Source organism: Sipha flava, unplaced genomic scaffold (assembly GCF_003268045.1).
Source record: "Sipha flava isolate LNK unplaced genomic scaffold, YSA_version1 222_pilon_pilon, whole genome shotgun sequence".
Lineage (NCBI taxonomy): Eukaryota > Metazoa > Arthropoda > Insecta > Hemiptera > Aphididae > Sipha > Sipha flava.
This window is the reverse complement of record NW_020272853.1, coordinates 1,031,680-1,057,171: the sequence shown is the minus strand read 5'-3', so window position 1 is coordinate 1,057,171 and position 25,492 is coordinate 1,031,680. Positions and strand designations below refer to the sequence as shown.

The following is a 25,492-nucleotide window of genomic DNA, read 5'->3' as shown; positions in this document are numbered from 1 at the left end:
ACCTAACATAAATCAACCTCTGTTGGCCCCGTTTACTTCTATTTATATATCGTGTGCACCAACACGAGTTCCAAGGATTTGCCCACCCGTACTCGCCGCGAACCGAGGGTTTCCACTTTCCCATCCTTGTTTGTCCGAGGTATATGATTTAAGGCTCGAACCCTTTAATACACGGTTTTATGTCCTTCACATGTACACGCACATCTTCACGTTTGATTCTCCTGCCACCCGCAGTCCTTTTCTCTTTTTTTCGTAAACACCGCGTGTATATATAGGTATACCATACGAACATTGGTTTGTGTACGTGTGAATTTGTATTCGTGTAGGTGTATCGCAATATTTCTGGGCGAGCATAAACGTGATCTGAAAATGGCCAGTTTTTATGATCACGAGATTTCTATTGTGTGTTTCTCTCGATACCCATCCACCACCGCCTGCTAGTGCGTTCGCGCTTCTTCTGCCTTCCGCGAGCGCGTTATATACATTCGTCTCACCGTTGTGTAAACGATATCTCCTAACAAAAAATATTTGTTATACAATATAATAGTATCTTGGGACATTAGATATGAGCTACTTAAGGTTTAAAAACAAATCACCTATTCGTCATATTTGGACACTTTTCGATAAATTCAATTTCAAGTGTTGTGGTACTAATAATAAGTATTGTTTATTAATCGTATATATCAATAGTATTACATGTTGATTCAAAACAATTTTATTCTGTAACTTATATTAACTTATATTTAAAATAATTTACACGTTTTTTATTTTACCACATTTATTCTTCACAACATTTGAAAAGTTTTTTCAGCAATAAAAAATCGTTTTTAACAAGTATATAATATTATAATTATTTATCTCCAATCAACTATTTTAGAACAAGCGCAAATTCATGATATTAGAACGGATAGACTTTTTAATTGGTACCTGATGTTTGAAGTTAAGCAAATACGATATTATGACATACTATGATAAATGTCATTTTTAAGTGTATTATAATTGTCTCTAATAAAAAATGAATCCAAATGACGATGGTCAAAACATTCTTCCATAAATCCATAATATATATATATATATATAAATCATTAATATTTTCACATTTTTTTATTTATTTATAAAAAAAATAAACTTAAAAGTAAGAAATTATATCTGTACATCGATAGTATTTAACATTTTTATAAACTTACTTATGTAAACAAATACTAAACAAAATTCTATTCATACATAACAATATGCTAGGATAAATTTCTAAACCTCTTGTAATAACATGCTATTAACATATACACTACTTAAAAATATATTCTATGCAAGATATGTTCAGTTAAAGCTAACAACATTATTATATAAATTCTATTTAACCGTTATTTTATTATTTTTATATTCGTATTAGAAAATTTAATATATATTATACTATATTGTACTGTATTGTATGTATAATGTATTACATTACTAGTGCAATAATTAATAAACAGGTAATGCAACAGTAGTTTATTTTCATTTTATAGATCTTAATGCTATTTTAATAAAATATACTGTTATGAATATTTTGTATATTTTTCTAAATTGTTTTATATCGAAAATACTTAAATTTCTTAACATTTTATTTCGTGAAAATCTGGATTATAGATAAAATGTAATGATTCTTTTTCTTTCGTCAATAAAATTAAATATAATTGTAAGATGATAATAATTTTGTTTTGTAAGCTTTTATTTTATGCGTTTTGTTTTATTTTTTTCATATGAAATAATAAATATTTACATTTAACTATCAGAATAAATGTGTGGGTAAAAGTAACATATTGTTGTTCGTGGGTGTAACTTATAGAACTCACATAGCAACTTTATTTAATAATATAATGCGTTTTAAATATTAACATGAAACTAAGTTTATACATGGAAATTGTTTTTGTGAGATGATACAACTAGTCAAAGAAACAATAGAAACGTTAAAACCGCGTAAATGATATAATTATACTAAATTAATGGAAGGGAATATAGGAACTGTGAGAGATGTTAAAAATTTAATAATAAGTAAGTTAACGAAATTAAGGTAAATGTATAATGTGTGACAAAATATAATTAAAATGAACTGGCATACACTATACGGAATTGCTGAATCGTAAGAAAACGAAATGTTTAAAAGATGAAGTTAATATCAAAACAGGTTGAGCAAAAAGTTTATAGAAGGATATACCTATAAGCAACTATAATGATTGTGAAAACTACACCATAGACAAGGTATCAATAATATTATATGGTTTAGATTGAAAAAAGTGGGATAAAAAAAATTTTTCAAGTTTTATGAAGTTAAAATAAATTTTAGATATTAACTATGGTAATGTTTAAATCAAATATACGTAAATAAATTAGTCTTCCTAGGAAGATTGTTTTATGAAAAAGTAATGAATGCGTTTTCATAATTATTTAAAAAAAAGTATACTTGTACACTTTATATATATTCATAGTACAATGTACACATGATAGACTGCTGTAAATTATTAATATGAAATTTTATTATGTTTAATAAGATAAGACTGTTGTGGTTCTGATAGTTTCATTGAAATGTATTCTTGTTAAATTATTAAATTGCATGGGGCACGATGAAAGGCTGAATGGACTCATATTACGATTTATAGATTTTTCTAGATTTTATGAAAAAGTGTACGTAATATAATTCAAAAATCGTCATTTTGTTTACAGGGGATTCGGATTCGTCACTTTCGCAGATCCGTCCAGTGTGGATAAAGTGCTGGCGCAAGGGTCACACGAGTTAGACGGCAAAAAAGTAAGTAAATTCTAGCCATATCTATTATTGACTTAATATAAAGACATGTAAAAAAATGTTTACGACAAAAAAGACATTTTAGACTAGTGGGAAAATATAATATTGAACTGTATGGATTTCACGATCGATAATAGTAAAATTAATCGGTTGTTTTTAATATTTCTAATTGCTATTCATCAGAAAATCAAATAATATCGTTTCAAACGAGTACATTTATGAATAGCTATTATAGTAATACTTTTGATTGAAATTAAAAACATGACTTCAATATCAAAATCCATTGAATCAAATTTTCATTATACATCGATATGTTATTTTTGAAAATTAAAATGTGAATACTGGTAGCCCTATTTTTGGTTTTCAAAAGTTTATACTTTTTTTTGCAGTATTTTTAAACTGTTTTTTTAGTATTTGCATACTACTTATTGGAAAATATAATTTTTTTTCGATTTTCATCTCGGAAGGTTTTTCAAATTCAATATAGTAAATATAATGAGGTCGATAAGAAAAAAAGAATGAGAAATAAATAAAAATGCATTTATACAAAACGTATGCTTCGTGCAATCGTACTCTCTTATTTTATTCATTTATTTATTTTTTCATTGTGGACTAAAGTTAAGCTCGTTTGTATCCATCAATGTATCGGAATTCATAATAGTAAATCAGCGACACACAAGTTAATACAAAGAGCTTATATAAACGATTACCAGGACAAAGCGGTGTTAGAATGACGGCTAGGAGATGACGTTCATTTTCGCCATCTCGTGTCACTTTCACAAAGTTTATTAGTGATAATAAAGCTGGTTTAGTCATTATGCCTGGAATCGGATTATAACGCCACTGTAAAGTATGATTCATAAAAACGAAATCAACTGTATAATATAATCCGCATTCGACACGAATGCTTTAAAATGCTTTAAAATTTATGCTTTAAAAGGTTGATGATAATTTTACACTTGAAAACACATTTTGTGATCACCGCTCTGTGGTCATCAATTTTTGTGTACTCTTCTTCAAGTACTATTCGATTTATTATACATTGATATTGAAATTTCTTTTGGTTCCGGAGGGAATGATGATGGAAAAGAAAAAAATATATTTGAAATAATATTTTGATAATCGAATTAAATCGTATTCATTATCTGTATGGTAAAAAAAATTAGAAATGAGAATTTGATGAATTAAACATTTTTATATATATATATATATATATATATATGAGTAATTAGATTAAGCTGAATTAACAGTTTACTACAATGTAATTTGTAATTTCAAATCGGTTTTCGATATTTTTCAAATAATTAGCTAAAACATGAAAATACCTAGAAAACACATAATTATATGTATAATACACTATATCACACTTTTTCTGGCTAAACGAATTTACTTTTTTCTTTAAAAAAAAAAATCATTAAAAACATATAAAATAGTAATATATATTTATATTAACTATAAATAAGTAACAAATACGCTCTTTTTGCTACACAGTGTAAACTACCTCTCATAGTATTTTGTAAAATTAATTTATTGCTTTTTTCTAAGGTGTCAAAACTGATAATATACTAATATGAGGCTAGTTTTACTCGTACGCATATACTGCTACCTTATTGAAAATATGACGACCGTTTCGAAATGCAAGTGGACCAATGACGGTAGTACGGGTAGGCGAGTGTGAGAGTAGTGAAATAAAAGAAAGATTAGCTCCCGTTTAAGTAAACACTCGGATGGCAGCCGCCACTTCGGCGTCGTGTCTTCGTTTTTATATATAAAATTGCATTGTGTGGCCACGCGCGTCTCCCGTCACTGTGAGAATTTCTCCACGTGACGGCACTGGCGACTTTCCGGCCGGTTTGATCCGGCGCACACTCGCCGATCGTGGGCGCGTCCCGTCATCCATCGTTTCACTCCTAAACCCTTGAACACACAATTTTATTATTTTTCCCTCGCTCTATATGTTATTGTATCGTTATTATAGTTTAGGAGATTATGCCTCGACCATTGCTACCTCGTCCTCCTTACTGACGTCGTCGCCGTCTGTCATTTTTGGAAGCTGCTGCTGCTGCTCGATTTCATCATATTCCCGGTCTGCGTCATCCATTCGAAAGTTTTCACTCGCTCCGTTGTCCGCCGCCAGTGCGGAAATAATACATAATACCGTTAAAAACTAATACGTTCGAGGAGTATATCACGGTATTATTATAGCGTGTGCAACGCGTCACGCACGTTTTCAAATGTCTTCCGCGTAAGCTTCATCGCTACGGGGCGAATGCACATAAACGACTTTGCGGTACGGTTGCCAACATCGAATGCTGCACTGAGGGTTTATATTCTTTTCTACTTCATTTCACTGGATTCGATTTTTTTTTTAAATCTTCTCAACTCATCTTCCGCATTTTCATTTTAAAACTTTTGTTGCATTTCTAGAGGTCTATATATATATATTTACGCTTAATATTTTATATGGAACTTACGAGCCGTTACATTAATAACTATAATCTATATTTAAACGTTACCTTTGGGTACAAAACAGAATCGTCTCGTATTAGTTGACCGTTAAGTTTAAAATATTGAATGTATTCTTTCGTTTTTACGGCAAATGTATCTTTTATATATTTTTTTTTTTTTTTTTTACTATTTTCGTGGTAGTTAATGTAAATTTAAATGACGTACCGTTCTTGAATACTTAATTAATTTGCTATCTCTATCTTCCAATAAAATATACGTATTACCATAATTAGTGTAATTGGTATAATAAATGCTATTATCAAAGAAGCCACATGGAATTTATTCGTTGGCTGGTAGATATTGTGAACTTTATACAAGTTTGAACTATGATATCAACCATCGATTGACGGTTCATTTGTAATCAGTGACCCAATTTTAGATAGACACAAATAAATTGATTTCAAGAAGGCCTTGTAGCATGTGCGGACGATTGAATGCCTTGGATAGAAAACATATACACTCCAGTGAAATTGACAGAATAGTGCCAGGTATATATAGTGTATTTGGGGCATTCCTTTTTATGTAGCTAATACTCAATATCAAAAATACTTACATACACTTTTATCCTGTTCTCCATTTTTATTTACACGGTAACGGATATTGCGTGATCCTAATTAAATCGAATATTTATTATAAAAATGGTATGAAACAACTTCAAATGTGTAATGTTTACAATCCGGTCTCTCGGTTGAAACCCCAAAAATCAAAGATGCATATAATTTAAAAAAAACATATGTGTTTTACATAAAAAAAAAAAAAAAAATGATGAAAATATTTATTTTGAGTTGCAGAATATCATCTTAACTGTATTATACAACGAATGAACTATGGTTGTGATTTAATAATTTAGTTCGATAAACAATTTTATTTATTTGCCATGAATTGTTTTACATAATTCTAATTTCAGTATACTATTCCGAAATTATAAATATTTATTCAAGCTGCAGTTTATATGAAACTAAAATATCGATGTACATATTGTTTTAAAATACGTTTTGTATAAACCATAGTGCATTGGGTGATCGCTATAATGTTACAACTGGTTTGCTTAATGGGATGAATATAAACCTGGCGCCGAAATTCTAAAATTTTACTCAGGCCAAATAAAAAGTCTCAAGCTCTTCAGTGGCCACTAGCCTACATTTTTACTTTCCATAGAAAACCAATTTGTGCTCTCAAATTACAAGTATTAAGCAAGATTCATACTAGTCAGACACATACCGACATACACTGTCCGCAAAATATTTTATCAAGTGTTTTAATTTAGGCAATTCGCATTTGAACGTTTCCGTAATACACGTACCGATCCGACAAAGTCCGTCCGGCATTCCTCGTAAGAATAATCGCGAGGTCAGAATATTGCAAAGTGCAAACCATAAATCGGCCCTTCTGACCTCCGGCATCATTTTAAAAATGTGGTCAGGCCGCAGCCTAGCCTGAGCATTGGGTGCGGCATCACTAAATATAAACATTAAACTGATCAGATACAGTTCGTAGGTAAATACAATCAGTGACTTTGTTATGCAATAGGTAAACGTGGTAATTTTTACAAACTACAGCAAGTGATATATGATTTTTTTGATTAAGTAAATGCGAAATGTTTTCGAATTTCAGCCTGTATCTGTATTCAGGACTAGTCCTGGTTGATCTACTGTGAACATAGACGTAGCAAACAGAAATGTATCACAGTCACAAACTTCTGGCTACTACTACAGTTGTTAGTGCTATTAGTGCTGTGGCGGACGGACGATAAACTGTTAGACGTTCGTAAATCTAATTGGAGCCGGTGTGCGAATCCAGCCAACAACGATGGAGATGGACCGTCGCGAGATCGGAGTGGTAGAAAACCGCGGGCGTAAATCAAATTGATGTAGAAGGGAGAAAAGAAATAAAAGTAAAAGAGTGCGGTGGTAAGGAGCAAGAATAGATTGCGATGGGATGTGAAGGGATGGAGGAAAAGTACCAAAAAAAAAAAAAATAGGGAAAATAAGGCCTTACACAAGTCTAAGAGATCAATTAATTAAAAGAGACACAAAGCGATTGTGTGCGTAGTCTAGTCGGTTCGAAGAGCTAGGGAAAGGAAGGCGTTACTGCGATAGTTGCGTGCAAGGAGCTGGTTTTCGAGAGAGGGAGAGAGAAATATAGTAATTTATTTGGCATTTCTCGGCTGATGGAAAGGAAAAGAAGATTATTCTATACGGTGATATAGGATGTGTGTTTGTGTGTGTCCGTATGACATTGTTCGGAGTTACGGTCGATTATTACAGTTGCAGTGACGGTGATGCCCTGCCACCGCCACCGTTACGGAAACGACAGTTTGATTAAAAAATCACCACCCTCTCCCTAGGACACGTGAACTTTTGTAGACTAACCTTTGATTTTTGCTCGTTGTTCTCTCGGTTTACGTTCACATCCCCTGCCGCTTTCAAATGTCACACAATCTGGTGCTGCCTGTTGGCAACGAGAAAAATGACGTTTGTTATCAATCTACGTTTAGTATTATGTCCACAATATTTACACACCTTACATACGTTCCATTTTCGTTAATAATAAACTATTATAGAAAGTGACTTTTATATCGGAAATTGATTTTGTTCCACCGCCGTCAGGCGTTTAGACACCTTTTTATTTATGAATATATTGCACAGAGGGGAAAATATTGACTAACTCGTAACGACATTTTTCTCTATACTTTTATATAAATATATTTGTTTTTGTCCTTTTAATTAAATACAAATCAATTTCAAGATAAAATAAATATACATGTATAATATTTAATATAGGATTTATATAAAACTGACTGTTTCGTTCCAACTATTTTCTCTTAGGATATATTTTGATTACGCCCGAATAAAATACTAAGTTTGTACCATTTACAATTACATAAGGAATTTTTAAAAAATTTTCCCTAGACCTGTTTTCAAATTGAATTATCGTGGCTGCCATGATTTTATTATTTTCGAGTCATAAGGTTTTTTTTTTTCATTAAATTCTGTGTACTTTATATATATAACGTTAATGATCATTCAAAAAAAAATACCATTTACATGAATTACTACCGCGTTCGTTTTTAATCAACAATCGCAGAGAAAAATCACCAATTAAAGATGTAACTGTGACAACACATTCATTCAATACGCATTTATTGAATATTTACAGTATAACGTATAAAAAATAAGCGTCGTTTGATAATTATTACTGCACTGCATTTTTGCTATCGATTGTCGGTGAAATATAATATGGAAATGGCGTGACCAAAAATCATATAATAATAAGAATAATAATATGTATTTTACAGTGGGGCCTCTAGCAGTTGTGTTTTGGTATAATATCGGCGATGACATGGAAGTTATACGAACACAAAGCAAATTTAGTGCGCCTGGTCGTTATATTATTATGAAAAATATAATATTGCAAAGTATTCTCGTCCAGAACTTAAATGGCGAATAAAATGCTGCTGCTTTTTTAATAGAACGGATTCAATGGGTCCCTAAACTGTCATTTTATGGACATTGACACATAATGTCATGTTTATATATATATATATATATATATATGACATTATCATAACGTACAATTAATGCTAAATTATTGCTTGTTTGGTGCATGTGAAAATTGATGACATATTTCCATTGCCGACGTGACCGAGTTATTTTGAATCGTATATTTCCCCCGATGCGCCAAACGCGTTTTCAAGTGCTTGAAATCTGAGTATACAAATATATAAAATAATAAAATTAATAGCATGTAAATATAATACAATACGATATTGAATATAAACATAATATATCACATGATCAATTTAATCATGTCTAAATAAAAATTACTATACAAGCACAAGGCCCTTTCATTAGCTCATATTTATAGTAGTTGTTTTGTAGTATTATTGTGGTCGATTATTTCTACTAAATAAATATTATTGAACTTTATTGAAATTCAAATTTGAAATTATTTGCTCTCTATCTAAATTTATATATTTTCTATTTTGATTTACATGTTTTATATTTTATTTAGTATGTGTGTGTGTGTGTGTAATTTCTCGATTAAAAATGTGTTTCAAATAACAAGTTAGAACCGAGTTAATGGTAGTATAACTCAATCAACTAGTCGCCATGTGTACCTACATACTGTATTTGCATGACTTTGTTATGATGACGGGTACTGGATTTATGAATTCCAAAAAGATTAAAAATTATTCATAAGTTAAATTCACTTACGCAGTCATGGTCCGAAATTTCATCTGCTATTGTGGCGGTAAAAACTATAAAATACGTGTGTAGGTAGGTACCTGCACAAAAACTACAAAGTTTGGCTCTGAACCCGTCTGACCCAGATGGGGTTTATGTTATTTTTTTTGACGCTCCGTCGTTCGAGGCACATCGGTATAAATAATAATATCAACTCGAATATTTTCCATGCGCGCAATTTCCGGTCTAAACGTGAAACGTTATTAATGGTAAACACCCCGTATAATTCTGTTAGGATACGCCATAAACATTATGTGAAGGTGTATATTATTATAATAATATGCGTGGTGGATTTCCGAAAATTCGGTATTTTTTTAAATTTTTTTTCTGCGTTGCTGTTTCTGCGGCTCTTGTCCGCTGTTAATACGGCACGTCCGTTAGGCACGTCACTTACAAAGGTTTTCAAGTCGGAAGAACGAGCAGCAGGTCGTGCGTAATACGCTGTTTAGATTTACATGTATTCATAATATAACACGGACTGTTACTAATGTGTCACCAAAAGGGTCGACGGTGGTCCACGCGAGGCGTTTTCGAACTGCTTTTCATCATCTCTGCGCTGCACCGCAAAGATATTTTGCGTAATTAATAAACCCCTGGACCGTCTGTGTGTCCGAAACACGCGCGTGTCTCATTAGAATCTCGATCGTTTCTGCACCAGTGGTTGTGCGTGCACGCGTTATCATTTTATTAGCCCCACGATATTTGATAGTTATGGTACAGTGACGAACATAACGAAAACAATGCTGTTGACCGTATAATACCTTTTGGTAGTAAAATGATTCTCAAACTTTTTTTGTTCGCAGAGCTCTCGAAATTCTATAAAAAAAACCAATAAATAAAAAAAAAATTGACAAATACTCGAATGACCAATTTCAAATCATAACTCATAAACATATATGCATAATATTTTATTTTATTTTAAAATTATACTATAATATGAAAAATATAATTCAGTAATTTGTTATATTTTTCGTTTAAACAAATTATATTGATTTTTTTTTTCCATTTAATATTACTTTAATATTTGGTTTGATTGAAATAAAATTAATGATTATGTCTACTTGCACACAATATTCTATAAAATTTATAGAAATGTAACAAATAAACTCATAAAATAATTTTCGATTTTTATTAAACTCAAACATTCCATGGATTACCATCGTGGGACAAAATTTGAGATCCCCGTAGTATTATTTTAGTTTTAACAAAACGGTAAATATTGTTCATTAATTTTCGCCCTGTATGCCCACATGTTATGCGGTTCATCGAAATTAAATGTGTACCATCTCTAGTAGTGTGTGGGCTCACGGTTCGGCTCGGTTCGTCTTGCCGCAGACATCAAATCATTGCGTGCGTATCGTTATTTTCGTGTCTCATGATCCGATAAACTACTAACGGTCTCGTGATAAGAAACAAAATTTAGCCAGGTCATTTGTATCACTCTAAAATAATATGTTTTGATGATAACGTGCATTATACGCGTCCATCGGAAAATAATATTTTACGCGAAAGACTTATTTTTCACGCCGTTCTCTCTGCTCAAATGGCTCGCGCGATTATTACGTCCGGAGACGTGTTTGCCTTTGTTCTGCGCACATCATGCATGTGTATATGCGTATTGCATACCTGTGCATCGGTGATAAATTGTCGATGTTTTTACCGTGAGCCGAAAACCGTTGTTCCCGAGGCAATTCCTACTCGAATTTCGGTAGGCTTCGCCGCCGTGGATTATTATTAACAGATAATACTTGTTACCGCGAAAAAGTAAAACCAAACACATTTCACCTGTCAAACTGTCGAAACGAAAACTTCGAAGAGGGTGTACGTCGAGTTAAGTATAACATGGCTGTACAACATGGCGTTTGCGGTTTCACCGTCCCTTTAATACCGTAGAAAGTTTACTAATATAAACGAGAACAGACCACGATTTTGTTTAAAATAATTTACCCGTGTTCTTTTTTCAGTTCTTATCTTCATGCTAATTGGCAATTTAAAATGCATATTAAAGTATAGTTTATTTTTGAATATATATATATACAAATAAATATCGTATATATATATATATTTTTTTTTTTTGGGTGTTAGTGGCCATCCCAATATACATCCAGCCTTCCATCCATCTCGATCAGCTGCTCGCATTTTCCAATCATTTCCTCCTTCTAGCTCTATCACATCCATTTTTAACTACATCTTCCAATCACATTCCTGGTCTTCTAATGGGTCTTTTTCTTGTGGAGTTCTTTTCCAGTACTGTACGGATTAGTGGGTTTTGGTTTCTCCAAACATGTCCTGCCCATTTTAGTCTCTTAATTCTTATTACTTCCACGATGTTCGGTTTTTGGTATGATGAGTCTTATCCTCGTTTTTCCTCCAATCATTCTTAGTTATACTATCCTTCACAGGTTCGAAAATTCTTCTCAGAATTTTTCTTTTAAAAACTAGGAGTCTTTTATCGTCAATTTTTCAAATTGTCCAAGTCTCTGCTCTATATGTAACAATCGGCCTTATCAATGTAGTACATAATTGCTTCTTTAATTCTCTTGATAAGGTTTGAGGTCCTAACAGATTCGCTACCCTGAAATAGCATTCATTTCCAGCCTGGATTCTTACTTCTATCTCTTTTGTTATTTAATTATCTTTTGTGAGAATCGTCCCCAGATACTTGAACTCATATAAATATGTATAAATATGTATGTACGTAAATAAACTCTGACAGTGAAAGCACTACAAAACAAAATTTTGGTTAAATTGTCATACATTTTATGGGGCATTGTTTTTATTCATTAAGACTCCGTTAGGTTTATCAAATTTAAATTTTTCAGAATAATAGATAATAGCTCAATATCTTAGAATCTAAAAATAAAAGCTGAAAATTACATGAAAATTATGATTACTACATTGAACATACACTATGATAGTTTATTCATTTGTTTTCGTATGTATCATAAAAAACTTCATAATAGTTGCATAATATTCGATTCTAAAATCTTCTCTATAACGTCGTTTGGGGGCATAGACAAATTGAATTGTCTTTCGTAATAACATTGATATATTTTTTCCCTTAGTTGTTTTCTCGTGCAAGACTCTTTGCATCGCATCCTCTTCCGCTCTAAACAAAAAGCGATTTACTCATGAAACCCATTTTCCTAACCTATCTATAATACAAACGACAAACGCATATACCATATATCATATGTAATAATAATAATAATATGTTATCAAATGTGATTCAGGGGAGAGAGAAATATTGCCCTAAAATTTTTTAAGCCTCTGAACCGAGTTTTTATCGATGAATGCTATTATATATTGCTATGTATATTTATATAACTTGTCCGTGGATAGGTAGTTTTGAAGAGTTGTGGTTGAGGAGAAGACATTTGTTTGTGTAGGAATAGTATTATTATGTAGTCGGACCTATGTGGATTACGTCAGACCAAAGAGTAGTTATTTATAATAATCTTGACTGCGCCTACATAAACGTGCAGCGTTGAATCATTGTACCGGGAAAATTTAGTATGTCTTGTTCACGCTCAGCGTTTCGCTGTCCAATGACGTATGCCATTCCACATCGATAGGCAGTTGACTGCGATTTTACAGACATTTCGCGTATATATTATTTACGTTAAAATGAACACAATGGCAGATGGTATCTCCATGTAGATTTTTGACGAAGTAATAACGATTTGACTCAATATGCATCTTAACGACCAAATTGAAAAAATATAAGTATGTACAGTCATAGTATTCACAAACTTTTTAAGTATCATCATCGCTCTTTTTCGCTGGAATTTTGCATTTAAATTTTAATTTTAGAAATAATTATATATTATAAAAAAGTTAATTTCCAATACATAGATGAACATCATTATATCTTATATGGAAATATTGACTATTGTTTTTCAACTTAGGAACTTCGATTTTTTTTTCTTATTCTCAAATAATTTATTCAGTTATTTGATTTAATACTAGTAACCAGCGTTAGTGACTGATACATGATACCTACAGGTATTTCATGGAAAATCCATTAAAAACATGGTTTGATTGAAAAACGCTCAATGGTATTTACAGTTATTCTTAAAGCAACCACGTTGATTTCATATTATTTACTATCAAAATCGTAAAAATCTAATAAAACTGCTGGCACTTAGGTCTCACTCCCGTCCGAGTAAAATGCTATATTCACGATTTATATGCAGCGAGGGTTACACGCGATAATATTATAGATTACTCTTTGTAAGCCAAGTATAAAATCTAAGTCGTATAAACCGGGATTGATTGTTTTCAAAAACGCACGGGTTTCTGAGGTCGGTTTTATTCCGTTTCTTTTTTTTTTTTTCTAATATTTATTTATTTGATTTTTGACGCTAGTTATTTATGGGCACTTATCAAAGTAACCGGAGCCGTAAAACTGCAAACTAACTAGAAACTTTAGCGGAATCAAACCACCAAAGGAGTTACATTGTGTACAATCGATTTATCTTATTATTAATTATTATACATTTGTTATTACACGCAGCTCAACACTGATACCGAATAAATAAATTTGATAACATCAAACTACTCGATGAGCTTTAATTAATATAAAGCAACTTAACAAAGTTGTTCTGCTTATCTTATCATTTTCGCGCCTTAAATGTAGACATCTTCAAATATAATATTAATCTCATCGCATAATTTTTAATTGACTTAAGTACTGCTAACGCACTGTTCTCTTTGCATACATGCTGCAGTGTTTGAAGTACATACATTATCAATTCTAACCAGAGCCTGTCGCCGCCGAAGTTTTATTTACCGTTGAATATTTTCCCTACGATTTTGTTCACTTCGGTTGCGGTTCTATATTAACACTCGTCTTACCGAACCAAAATCATGTATAGTGCAATGCATCATATACGAAACAATCTAAATTTTTATTGTTCCAACGTCAACGACATAATATCCGAGTACACGATTGTTGTTTGCGTGCGTGAAACGTGTTTATAATCACCGTGAAGATATCGCGTTCGTGGCGGCAGAAAATCGTAATTTTCTCGTGATCGACCTAATCGTTTGCGACGACGTAGCAATAGGTAAATTTATTATTATTATTATTTTTATCGTTTGCGTTTATTTTTATGTTCGTTTTAACGCCCTACCTCAGTTGTAGCGTTTGCAACGTAAGCGCACATGGGTATTCGAGGACAAGCTGTAATGGGTGAGGGGAAAGAATGGAAGTTAGTAAAACAGTGGTCAGGTCAGGTTAGGGTGGGAGTCAAACCATAGGGTGAACATTGTTGATTGATACACGAAACACGCGGCTACAATGACGTACTGCACTGTGGATATTATGAGCATATCGTTATGTATTAGCTACGTGGTAATTTTCGACGACGGTGCGCGGTTCGGTCGGAATCAAATGACCGAATGGCATGCAATATATCTTATAGTGTTGTTTTCGGAAGAGAACGATGCACGCGCGTCTCGATTTTTTTTTTTTTTGTTTGTTTAAGGGGAGCAGCGAACGCATTTTGATGACGGACTGGTGCGTACGGGACTGACGAAAGGGAAATCGTCATTGCTAGGGTTTAATTAGGCGCATGTGGTCGGTTGGTGTGGCGGTCGGACGTTAATTCGGAAAACCACCGCTGCTAGGTGACCGCAGGAAACACACATAATATTTGTCGCGAACGGAATTTGACGGATTCCTCCGGAGTAATGAAAACACTAGAATCCGCTATCATAAATACCGCTGTCCCTCGCGTATGGCGGCCTACGAAAACGAATATTATTATAAACGTATTTATTATAAGCTATCACGAGTGTGCTTAAAAAAATCTACAACCAATACTACTACGATTGACATAGTTTAACCATTATTGTCCGAAGTCATTATTATACTGTATGGTTATAATAATAATTATAATAATACTGTCGTTATTAATTTGTACATGTATACGTGTATGTGTGTGTATTGTCTTGCTCTGGAAGCGTGTTATCATCGTTTATATAATATGCGAATTGCCTCGATGTGGAACCTCCACGCGTTTGTGCAAACCTAACACCTCGATCACACGAACGTATTGGGAACGGAGTAATTATTGTAATATATTATATGATTATTACGCGTGTTATAGTTATTATTGTTATTGTCGCGTGTTTACGTACACTCGCGGATCGTATTTTATTATTATTTTCGTAGGACAACCAGTAGTTATAATACGCGCAGCAATATCCCTTCCCCATCGGAACACACGGGATGCGGTCCTGGACATCCCTTGTTGCGATCCCTCAGTCACCCGCGCATACAACGTATACAAACCAATAACGGTATAGAATGTGCTTTATATTATTATTATTACGAGTCCACCGCCCTACTGTACCGATACTGAAACATTGTTTCGTGAAAACGATACGGGTGAATTCGATTTTGAAATTTAATTTCCGTCCTATCCGTTTTCCGTGCAACCCACCCGGTCTACCATTGTGCCAACTTGTTTCGTTTCGATACCGCATTCTCACTTGCTCACCAATGATATTAACTCATACACTTTGTGCTGATATCAGCTTTTATTACTGCTGTTCTTTTGCTGTTGTTATTGCTGCTTTTATTTTCATCGTCATTTTAATTATTATTACTGCCATTGGATGTATAACCGAATACTGTTGAATACAATTTTATTTTTATTTTTTCTTAAATATAAATTGTTTCAACTATATCGATAGATAATAATTACATACTGATTTATGTGAGTAGGCTCAAACGTATCATCGAAATTATTTTGGCTAATGTAAGTGTTATTCCATCAGCCAACACTCGCATTGTATATAATGCGTTATAAACATAGAACTATTATTGTTTTGTCAAAAACACCGGTTTAGAAACATTTTCAAAAAAATCAGTTCTACCATTTCCTTTAATTTCATTACACGAAAGTAATTTATTGGCATTTTAAAACCAAGCAGTTCGTTTCAGTTATCTTCTATAAAAGGCATCGTGTTGATTGAAACGTATAATTAAATACCTGACTAATTTATGGAATGTATAAACTTCATTCCATCGTTCTACACTATTTGTAAAAATAAATATTGTCTTACTCATAATTTAATTGTTTTAGTCGTAGTTGATTATTTATTTTTCACTTAAAATACATACAAGAATTCATCTATACGTTCTATTATTTTGACACATTTTCAATTAAATTTTACACTTTAATAAACTTGAATTAAGAATGAAATTATAATTTACTTTTAACTTCCTGGTGTGCAAAATCCTATTGCATAGTAGTTGCATAGTTGTCACGCTTACGGTTGAAAAGTTACGAATAAGTGCCTGTTGACTTCTCAGAGATGTATTATGGACGCTTAACGCCAGGTTGAACAAAGTTACTGTATGCGATATCAACATGTGATTACTATGAGTAGTCAATAATGTCATATTAAGAGGTTAATAATGTTAGTACATAAAGATTAACGGAACTTCTCATTTTCTGCGCATAGACTTCGCAATGATTATTGTCCAGAAAATAAAAAAAAAACCGTAAGTTTATTTCATGCTCGACGGGATTTGAACGGTTCATCACAACCTACATATTCCTAGACTTATACCTACTACTGGGACACCCTATCCAAACATTTAATTAAAAATAAGTTAGTATACTAAAAGTAAAAGTAAACATTATATATGTAACATTATACAATGATGCGTTTATAAATAAATCGAAGATGGTTTTTTATATCGAAACTGGTGGTAAATATACTTATATTTGTAATACATTTTTATTTTTATGGTATATTATAATATATAAACTATTTGGTATTATTAGGAATAATTTTCAATTATTTTGGTATATAATTTATTATATTTATATTTAATAATAGATACTTTACTACTTTATTGTTAAACATAAAACGTAAAATAAAATGTAATAAAATAGCGAGCAACGACCACAAAATAAAATAATAAATCATAAACCACAAACAAATCCAGGCGCGTACACAAGGGGGGTTTTAGGGGTTCAAACCTTTCCCGAAATTCAGGAAAATTATATTAAATATGTTTTTATATAGTAAAATTGGTAAATAGATTATATTATTATGAAAAAGTATAACCTAAAATCCCTCCCAAAATATTTTTTTATTTATGCGCCAGACCAAATCATAAGTATACAGTTCGACAGCGGCCGTTGGGATGACGAAAATATACAAAATTCGATAGCAACGTAATTATATATATATATATATATAACAATATCAATATATTCGAAAAGATGGCAATTAGAATGATACAACTTGATATGATGTTGTGGGTAAAACCTTTCGTAATAATTCTTATAATTTATTATTATACAGACGCAACGTACACAACACACCAATAAATGCGCATTTTTTGATTTACTTTGTTCATCATACTATTATGGTCATTATAGGCATAATGAAAATGTTAAATATAATTTATATAGGTTTACCAATTCAACAAAAATCCATGATCCGATAATCACTTGAGGCACGACAGGTTCCGTTTGTATCATTATAGTTATTAATATAGTCTATAACAGCGTTTCCCAAACTGTGGTCCGCGGACCGTTAGGGCTCCACACGTATACCTGAGGAGGTCCGCGAAAGTAAATTGAAAATGTACAAAGTATTATTATATATTATTGTTTTTTAATTTTTATTTGTACTAAGGGGTCTGCGATCATTTTTATTATTCCTAAGGGATCTGGCAGAAAAAAAGTTTGGTATTTCAAATTATGTTTCGTTAATAAATAATAAATAATTGACGCAAGAAAACGTTATATACATATATTTTGGTCTTTTATTTTTTGCTTAACATAGTCATTACTCATTACAAACTGAACTACGAATGAAAGTCCTTAATGTAACTAGATTATCCCGTACTTCATGCTATGATACATAGAAATTGAAATGTGTAGTCAATTTTGGGACCTAAACAGTACTTCGCATACAAATTAATAATTTACATTACATGTTCAATCTAAATGTGCCTACGTATGGAAGTCTTTTTTGCGATAAGATTTTAGTGATGCTCATGAGATGGCTAATGAATATAAAATGGGGAGGTCACATTTGAGATATAAACAGAAAATCACATAGTAGTGGAAAGCACACTATTGCCAACCGGGTTGAATTTCCTTTTAAAAGAAAAATTATAACAGTTGCTTTAGTATTTATTATTTAAATTTTTTCAATATTTTTTAACTGAATATTTAACCAACTTATCTGGATTTTTGATAAATTATATTATTTGAATTATATTTATACAGATACCAATATTTAAATAAAAATTAGGTTACGCATAAAGGTCACTTTCATTCTCAGCCAACTATTATTAATTATTCCATTATTTTTTAATAAGTATCTTAAATATTTAATTTCAATGAATAAATAAAAATTAAATCATCTAATAAAAGTTGGAATAATTTGAATAATTTTTAGCTGAAAACCGTTAAGTACAATGATAATAAGTCAGTTCATAAAAAATTACTTTTCAAACTACATTTTAAATGTATAACAGTTTAGTATTATTTCTATTTTTTTTTTTTTTTTTTTTTTTTTTAATTATGATGATTATACCACATCGTTCAAGGAAGAAATAGACTTAAAAATCTTGTTTTATTTTCGAAAATCTTTAAAATCCCCACACTGTGATTGTCAAAAATTCAGTTAGATATACAATAGGATGGTAGAACATCAATATCGTTACAATTAGTAAATATTTAAAAAAAAAAACTTGCATTTTGTTAGTAATACTATTGACGAACCTAGCGTGATGCTTCTGTTTTTCAAATGATGTTTATTTATTAAAATAAAATATTCTAGTTACTTTACAACGCTTCAAATAATGTGAACTTACTCTTTTGTATTGTTCAAAAATATATCCATTACTATGATTATTATTATTATTGAAATTAAAAAAATAAACTGGCTTGTGTACAATTTGAGTCAATTTTGAGTGAAAATCGCGAAAGTAAAAATCGCAAAAATAAAAATCACGAAATGATACAACAGTGAAAACATTAATAGCGAAAAGAAAGAATTTATTTTCATTAGTGGGTATACCTTTATAATATAATAATACTAGATAGTCAATAGTATAATTTTGTACTGTTGCGTCTTGGATCACGTAATAAAGATAAGCCGTAGTTCCAAGAGTTCCTAGTATAGTTCCAAGTATAAGCTTTATATATTATATATATCTTGTGATCATAGCATAGTGTGATGATTTATTTTATATATTTACACAAATTCAGGAAAAATATCAAATTTAAATTTTATTTTTATTTATTTATTTATTTATTTATTTAATCAACAACAATTACAACAATTTTCGGCATGATACAATTTGTGTTGATACCTAATCTCTATAAGCGATGCTTGTGGTGAGATTAGGGAGTCTATAATTAATTTATAGTTTTTTCTTATTTCTATTTTACAATAATATCTATTTCTATAGATATAAAATAAGTACATATTTTTAATATACATTTGTGCATTTACTATATGCATTTATAGATTTACTAAATGTATAATAATAATTATAATTAAATCTCGTCGTGAAATTGCTTGTATAGTTTGTTTATTATTATTAATAAACAAATAAATAATATTAATATTAAATATTAAAATTAATATTATTTGGTAACCTATTAAATAATTCAATTCTTCTATTTATATAAAACATTTTCATTACAGTAGAATTACATTTAAGTAATTTGAGATTATTATTACATTTATTTCTTGTATTATTTACATTAAGTATTTCGTAGTCTTTTTTTATTTGCCTGCGTTTTAACTGTTGATAATTTATAATATAATTTATTTATAGGTAATATTTTAAGTATTTGATTCATTTTTGATCAACCCTAACCTAATTATTTTAAATAGTATTTTGATTTTAATGTTATTTTAATGTTAATTATTACTTATTATATTATAAAGATATATCCAGGTATATTTCTTACTTTTCGCTATTAATATTTTCGCTGTTAAAATATTTCGCGATTTCAACTGGTACCCGTACAATTTGTACATCATCCATAACTAAAAATAATTATTTGAATAAATTAATCTAAAAAGTAGAACTAATAACCGTTTGTAATTAGAAATCATCAATTATACATTTATATAAATTGATCGTATTATATATCTATAATATATTAATACTATCTTTAAAATATTTTACTTGCGTGCGTTGAATTCGAAATAAATAAATAGTATGTCAAATATCCGTTCGTTCATTTATTATTTATCTACAATAGTAGAGGGAAACAATTATTGCGAAGAGTTATAAATGAATTCATTCACGAAATTGAGCCAAGATTAATAGCATACTCAAGTCACCAGAAATCTTTATTATTAATATTAAACTCATATATTATTATGTTCTTGTTGCAATACATAATCATTTCATTTTTCATTACATGTTCGTTACATCGCGCTCGTTGTCCGGTCCATAATAATATTATTTCCGCCGAGTGACGGGCCGGTAACAGTTTTTCCCCTTCCCTACCCGTACCTACACTATTACATGACCTAAAACTTCTCCAAAATTTATATTCCAACTAAAATATTCGCATAAAATAATATTTACCATCTAATAATGTAAATAGTCTCTGTATTCTTTAGTTTCTTCTATCCGCCACACGTCTCACTCGGTTTCTCCTCCTAACCCCTCCGTCCACTGTGATAAATTCCACGGCCTAGCGTTTTCTTTCTCTCTCTCTATCTTACGATCTGTTTCTTTGCCCACGTCTCCTCCACTCCTACTTTAACCAAGCGTTCCAGCTATACAAAACCTTCTTCGGGGGCCAGACACTGCGGGATACGAAGAGGCACAGACAAATGACGTAGACAGATGACAACGACCAAAGGAATTTTAGTTATGCTAATAAGAGTAGGATAAATTTTGTCCCTTTTACATAAAACATGGGTATGCACGCATCATTCACGCACCACTGCAGTAGCCTATTGTATATTATTATATACATATATATATAAATATACATAAAGACAAGCGCCCAATAAAATGAGAATGTAAAAACTAAATAATACATAAGTATAAGTATACATATTGTACTGAAATAAAATAATAAACTCAATGGCGTGCGCGAGCCCGGGTTCACGCGTATCGTTCAAATTATACTTATACGACATAAATACAAGCCGCTGTAGTTTAGCTGAGTTATCCCACGGGGCTACCACCGGCCGATATATTACATAGGGTCGGGTGACTTTGTGTGTGTGTGTGTGTGTGTGTGTGTTTGCTATAGCTGTCAAAAATTTCGCGTAACGTGGTTATCTGGAAACTACTTTTTGGGCATTCGGTTTTTGGCGTTGACTGAGTCCAGAAGTAGCACTCTATCGATAGAAGTTTAATATTTGATCCTTTTGATTTTTGTTATTATTTTTCAGATAATAATGAATTAAGCTCATTTTAGTTATATACATTGCTGTATATTTAAGTAAAATATTTTATTTTTTTTTTTTCATTTATTTCATATATGTCAATAATATAAAACATTATCTCTTTCTTTTCCTCTCTTTATACAGTTTTTGCTTTTTGAAAAAATTTTCATCACCGCAAAAACATCCCTCCATTTTTCCGTATCTCAAATTGTATCTTTCCATTTATACTCCCACCAGTCTCAGATCTTTTTTCTCTGTATCGATCCATTTCCATCACATTCTGCCACGTTCTCTATGCCCTTTCGGCTGCAATTCCAGACTATCTGCGTAAGTGTTTTATTTTTTCTCTTATCGTGACATCACCTAACCACAAGTATATCAGACTTAAAATAAAACTCGTTACTGATTTTACGTCCATTATTTCCAGCTCTCGCTTCTTTTATTCCCACATGACTTCATCAAACAATGATATTTGAAAGTTTCTATTGGTGCATTATACTGGTTTGATTCCAAAGTCTTTATCCCCTTTGACCTATCATGGTCCATAGCTTATATATATGGTATAGTTGATCTTATAATCGCTACATACTCTACTTATATTATAATCGTTACTTATTTTAAATATTTAATAAAGATATAGAGTTTATATAAACCATACAGTTTAAGACAAAATTTTGAAATTAAAATTGTAGTATGAAATCTCAACCTTAAAATTTTTTCGTAGCGTTGATAGCCAATTTAGTTTCTCTTTATGACATTCATGACTTCCGTAAAATACCTTCAAAAATATTTTGACATACGAAAATATTATTTTATTTTCTGTATCATAGAATATTAATCATTTAGTTAAAAAATTAATAATAACTTCTATACTTTTATAAATACAATATCATTTAATTTGATGAAACATAAAAATACAATTTATCAAGAAAGCTTGAAAATCTTAGATTAATAATGTGGATTATTGAAAAAATGAAATAAAATATTGCACAATTGCTATAAAGTGTTACATTGTATTTAGTGTTAATCAGCATCTATTATTTTTCTATTTTTTAATCGATAGCATTTATGCATATACATACTACCTTCACTATGCATTTGAGGTTATCAAACTTTATGGTCCTAAAGAACATGCATTCTTACATTAGATATTATTATAATTTCTTCCACATGAAAATTTGATGAACATATTACATGTGCTAATGAGAACTATATTCTCAAACTATATACATCTTATTTATTTGAATTCATGTTATAAAAATTAAATTAAAATTATAATGCTTGGAATTCTTGACCGTTGAAATTCATGTATGTAAAATAATATGATTATGTTTAATAACATCACGCATTTGACTGTAAACAGTAAAATACCAAAAAAAAAAACGGTAGAAAATTATTTATTTTTTATTTTTTATTTTTTAATATCCTAAATTGGAATACTTGGAATTTTTAAAGTGAACAATAAGTATACAAGTTTGTGTATAATATAATATGCATTTGATTATTTATCATGAAAAGTTATATTTTTTCTGGCATAGTAGTCATTGTTTTTCCATCAGCGTCACAAGAGTAAACCGATTAATTCATCAACAAAGTTTTTAAAAAATATAACATAAATTATATTATTTCAGACATTTAATCCCGTTTGCCATTAATTTATCGTTGGCCGTGAAATTGTTTGAAAAGTATAGTTATGTATTATATAAAGATGCCTCTTCGGTTTTTAGTAAATTGAATTGCTGGCGACGACGATGTCGACCAGTACGAGGGAGGAAAAATAAAGAAAGGAGGAAAAAAAGTACATGTCGTTTATTCGGTCGAACATTTTCTACGATTTCGGTTTGGGTACAACGAAACTTTTTTCAAAGTTCGAATTCCGCGAGTTATGGTCTGTGCCGGGTATCGGACATAAATAACGGGAATGCAATAATAGCCAGTGCAATGGAGGCAGCGTGATTGAAAAAAAGCAGCCGTTTTCCTTTGGGTCCTTTTTCGTGTCATTTGTCAACCGAACGACGGCGGTGGCGATGGAAGGAGAAGGCAACCGTAAGTTGAAACGCTTTTTAGGCGTCTAACTTTTGGGGAGTGCTAAAAGTAAAACTTTACATGAGCCCCCTGTGGAGGCGCTGATCAATTTGCCTCCGACCAACCACCCTTGCCCTGTTCACTATGCTCTGGCACCAAATTTCCTCCCTGGAAATAACCTATCCTGGTTTTACCCCGTCCACTTGACCAAGTTCAACGCATCGCTTTTCAAATCCCCATACCCCTTTACCCCTTGTCGATGGTAAAAGGTTTTGTGCCCGGTTCGTTTTCTCATTGTTCTCCATTCTCTAATTTATGATACAGCCATTGAAATTGACGTTTAAAATAAAACAGGGTAGCCTAACGCGCGAGCTAGATTAAAAAAAAATATACATTGAAAGGAAAAAACTGTGTTTCAAGTATAAAAAAAAATTTCGAGAGCGTTAGAGCGAGAGTGATGGAATTGAGTCAGGATAAACGGACGGTAAAAGAGAGGAAAAAAAACGGAGAAGTATATCGTTACTATAAAACATATTGGAGACATATTTAAACGGATAAATACATCGTAAAAAACCCTTTTAACCTTTCTAAGACGATACAAAGAGGTACCCGGTGGTGATGTAGGAAGTGGTTGCAAGCTTTTACATTTGAATGTGTAGTGCTAGCAATTATCTGGGTGAAAAAATATATTACTCAAATAAAAGCTGAGTTGCAGTGCTGTACTATACTACCTAGCAAACTAGAAGTTTTCGATCCGACGTAGATTTGCTGACGTGATTGTTTATCACTAACGGGTTTCCTTTTCTTTTTCATTCTAAGTACTAGATTTCAATACACTTTTATCGACTCAAACCTTTTAAATACTATAGCTCTTACATACAGATATTCGTTGCGTGAATATTAATAACTTTAAAAAACATTAAGAACATGATGTAAACATTTTGATTTATGTATTGTAGTGGTATGCTATTTATTATCATTGTATATTATATTTTATAATTTAATCATTTTAATTTTTAAATCTTACTAATATAAAAATAATTACAATAAATATACAATAGCGTTTTCTAAATTATTTTGAAAATGTAACAATTAAGAATTTAAAACAATAATTTATGAAGAATTAAATACGACTTTAAAAAATGATTAATTACTTGAAAAAATAGTACGTATCGTAAAAACTACGAATTTATTTTATGAAAAATGTCAAAAAAACATGTGAACAGAAACATATGGCTGAAAAAAGCCATATAATTAATTTTACTTACATTGTCATCCATTAAATTTATTCAAATTATATTTTTGAATTAATTATTCGACCTATACGGTCCATAACCCTACTAAGCGTTAACGCTGAATATGTATATTTTTACATACTGTTATGTTGAAAACATGATAAATCATTTATACTGTTAATTATATTGAGTCAATTCGATTTTTCAAATAGAAGTAAATAATGGTTCAACCATGCCATTTAAAAATAAAAAAAAAACCATTATTTTGTAAAAAAAAAAAACTTGTACAT

At 31.0% G+C, this 25,492-nt stretch overlaps 1 protein-coding gene across 6 annotated transcripts in view; it reads left to right on the top strand.

The window, feature by feature from the left end:
- LOC112683261 (RNA-binding protein Musashi homolog Rbp6) overlaps window positions 1–25,492 on the top strand; it is a 433,196-nt gene that overhangs the window by 252,778 nt on the left and 154,926 nt on the right. For all 6 annotated transcript variants that reach the window (XM_025554187.1, XM_025554184.1, XM_025554190.1 and 3 more), the window contains one exon: window positions 2,701–2,785. In XM_025554187.1, coding sequence (XP_025409972.1) covers window positions 2,701–2,785 — 85 coding nt within the window. The remainder of the gene's footprint in view (window positions 1–2,700; window positions 2,786–25,492) is intronic.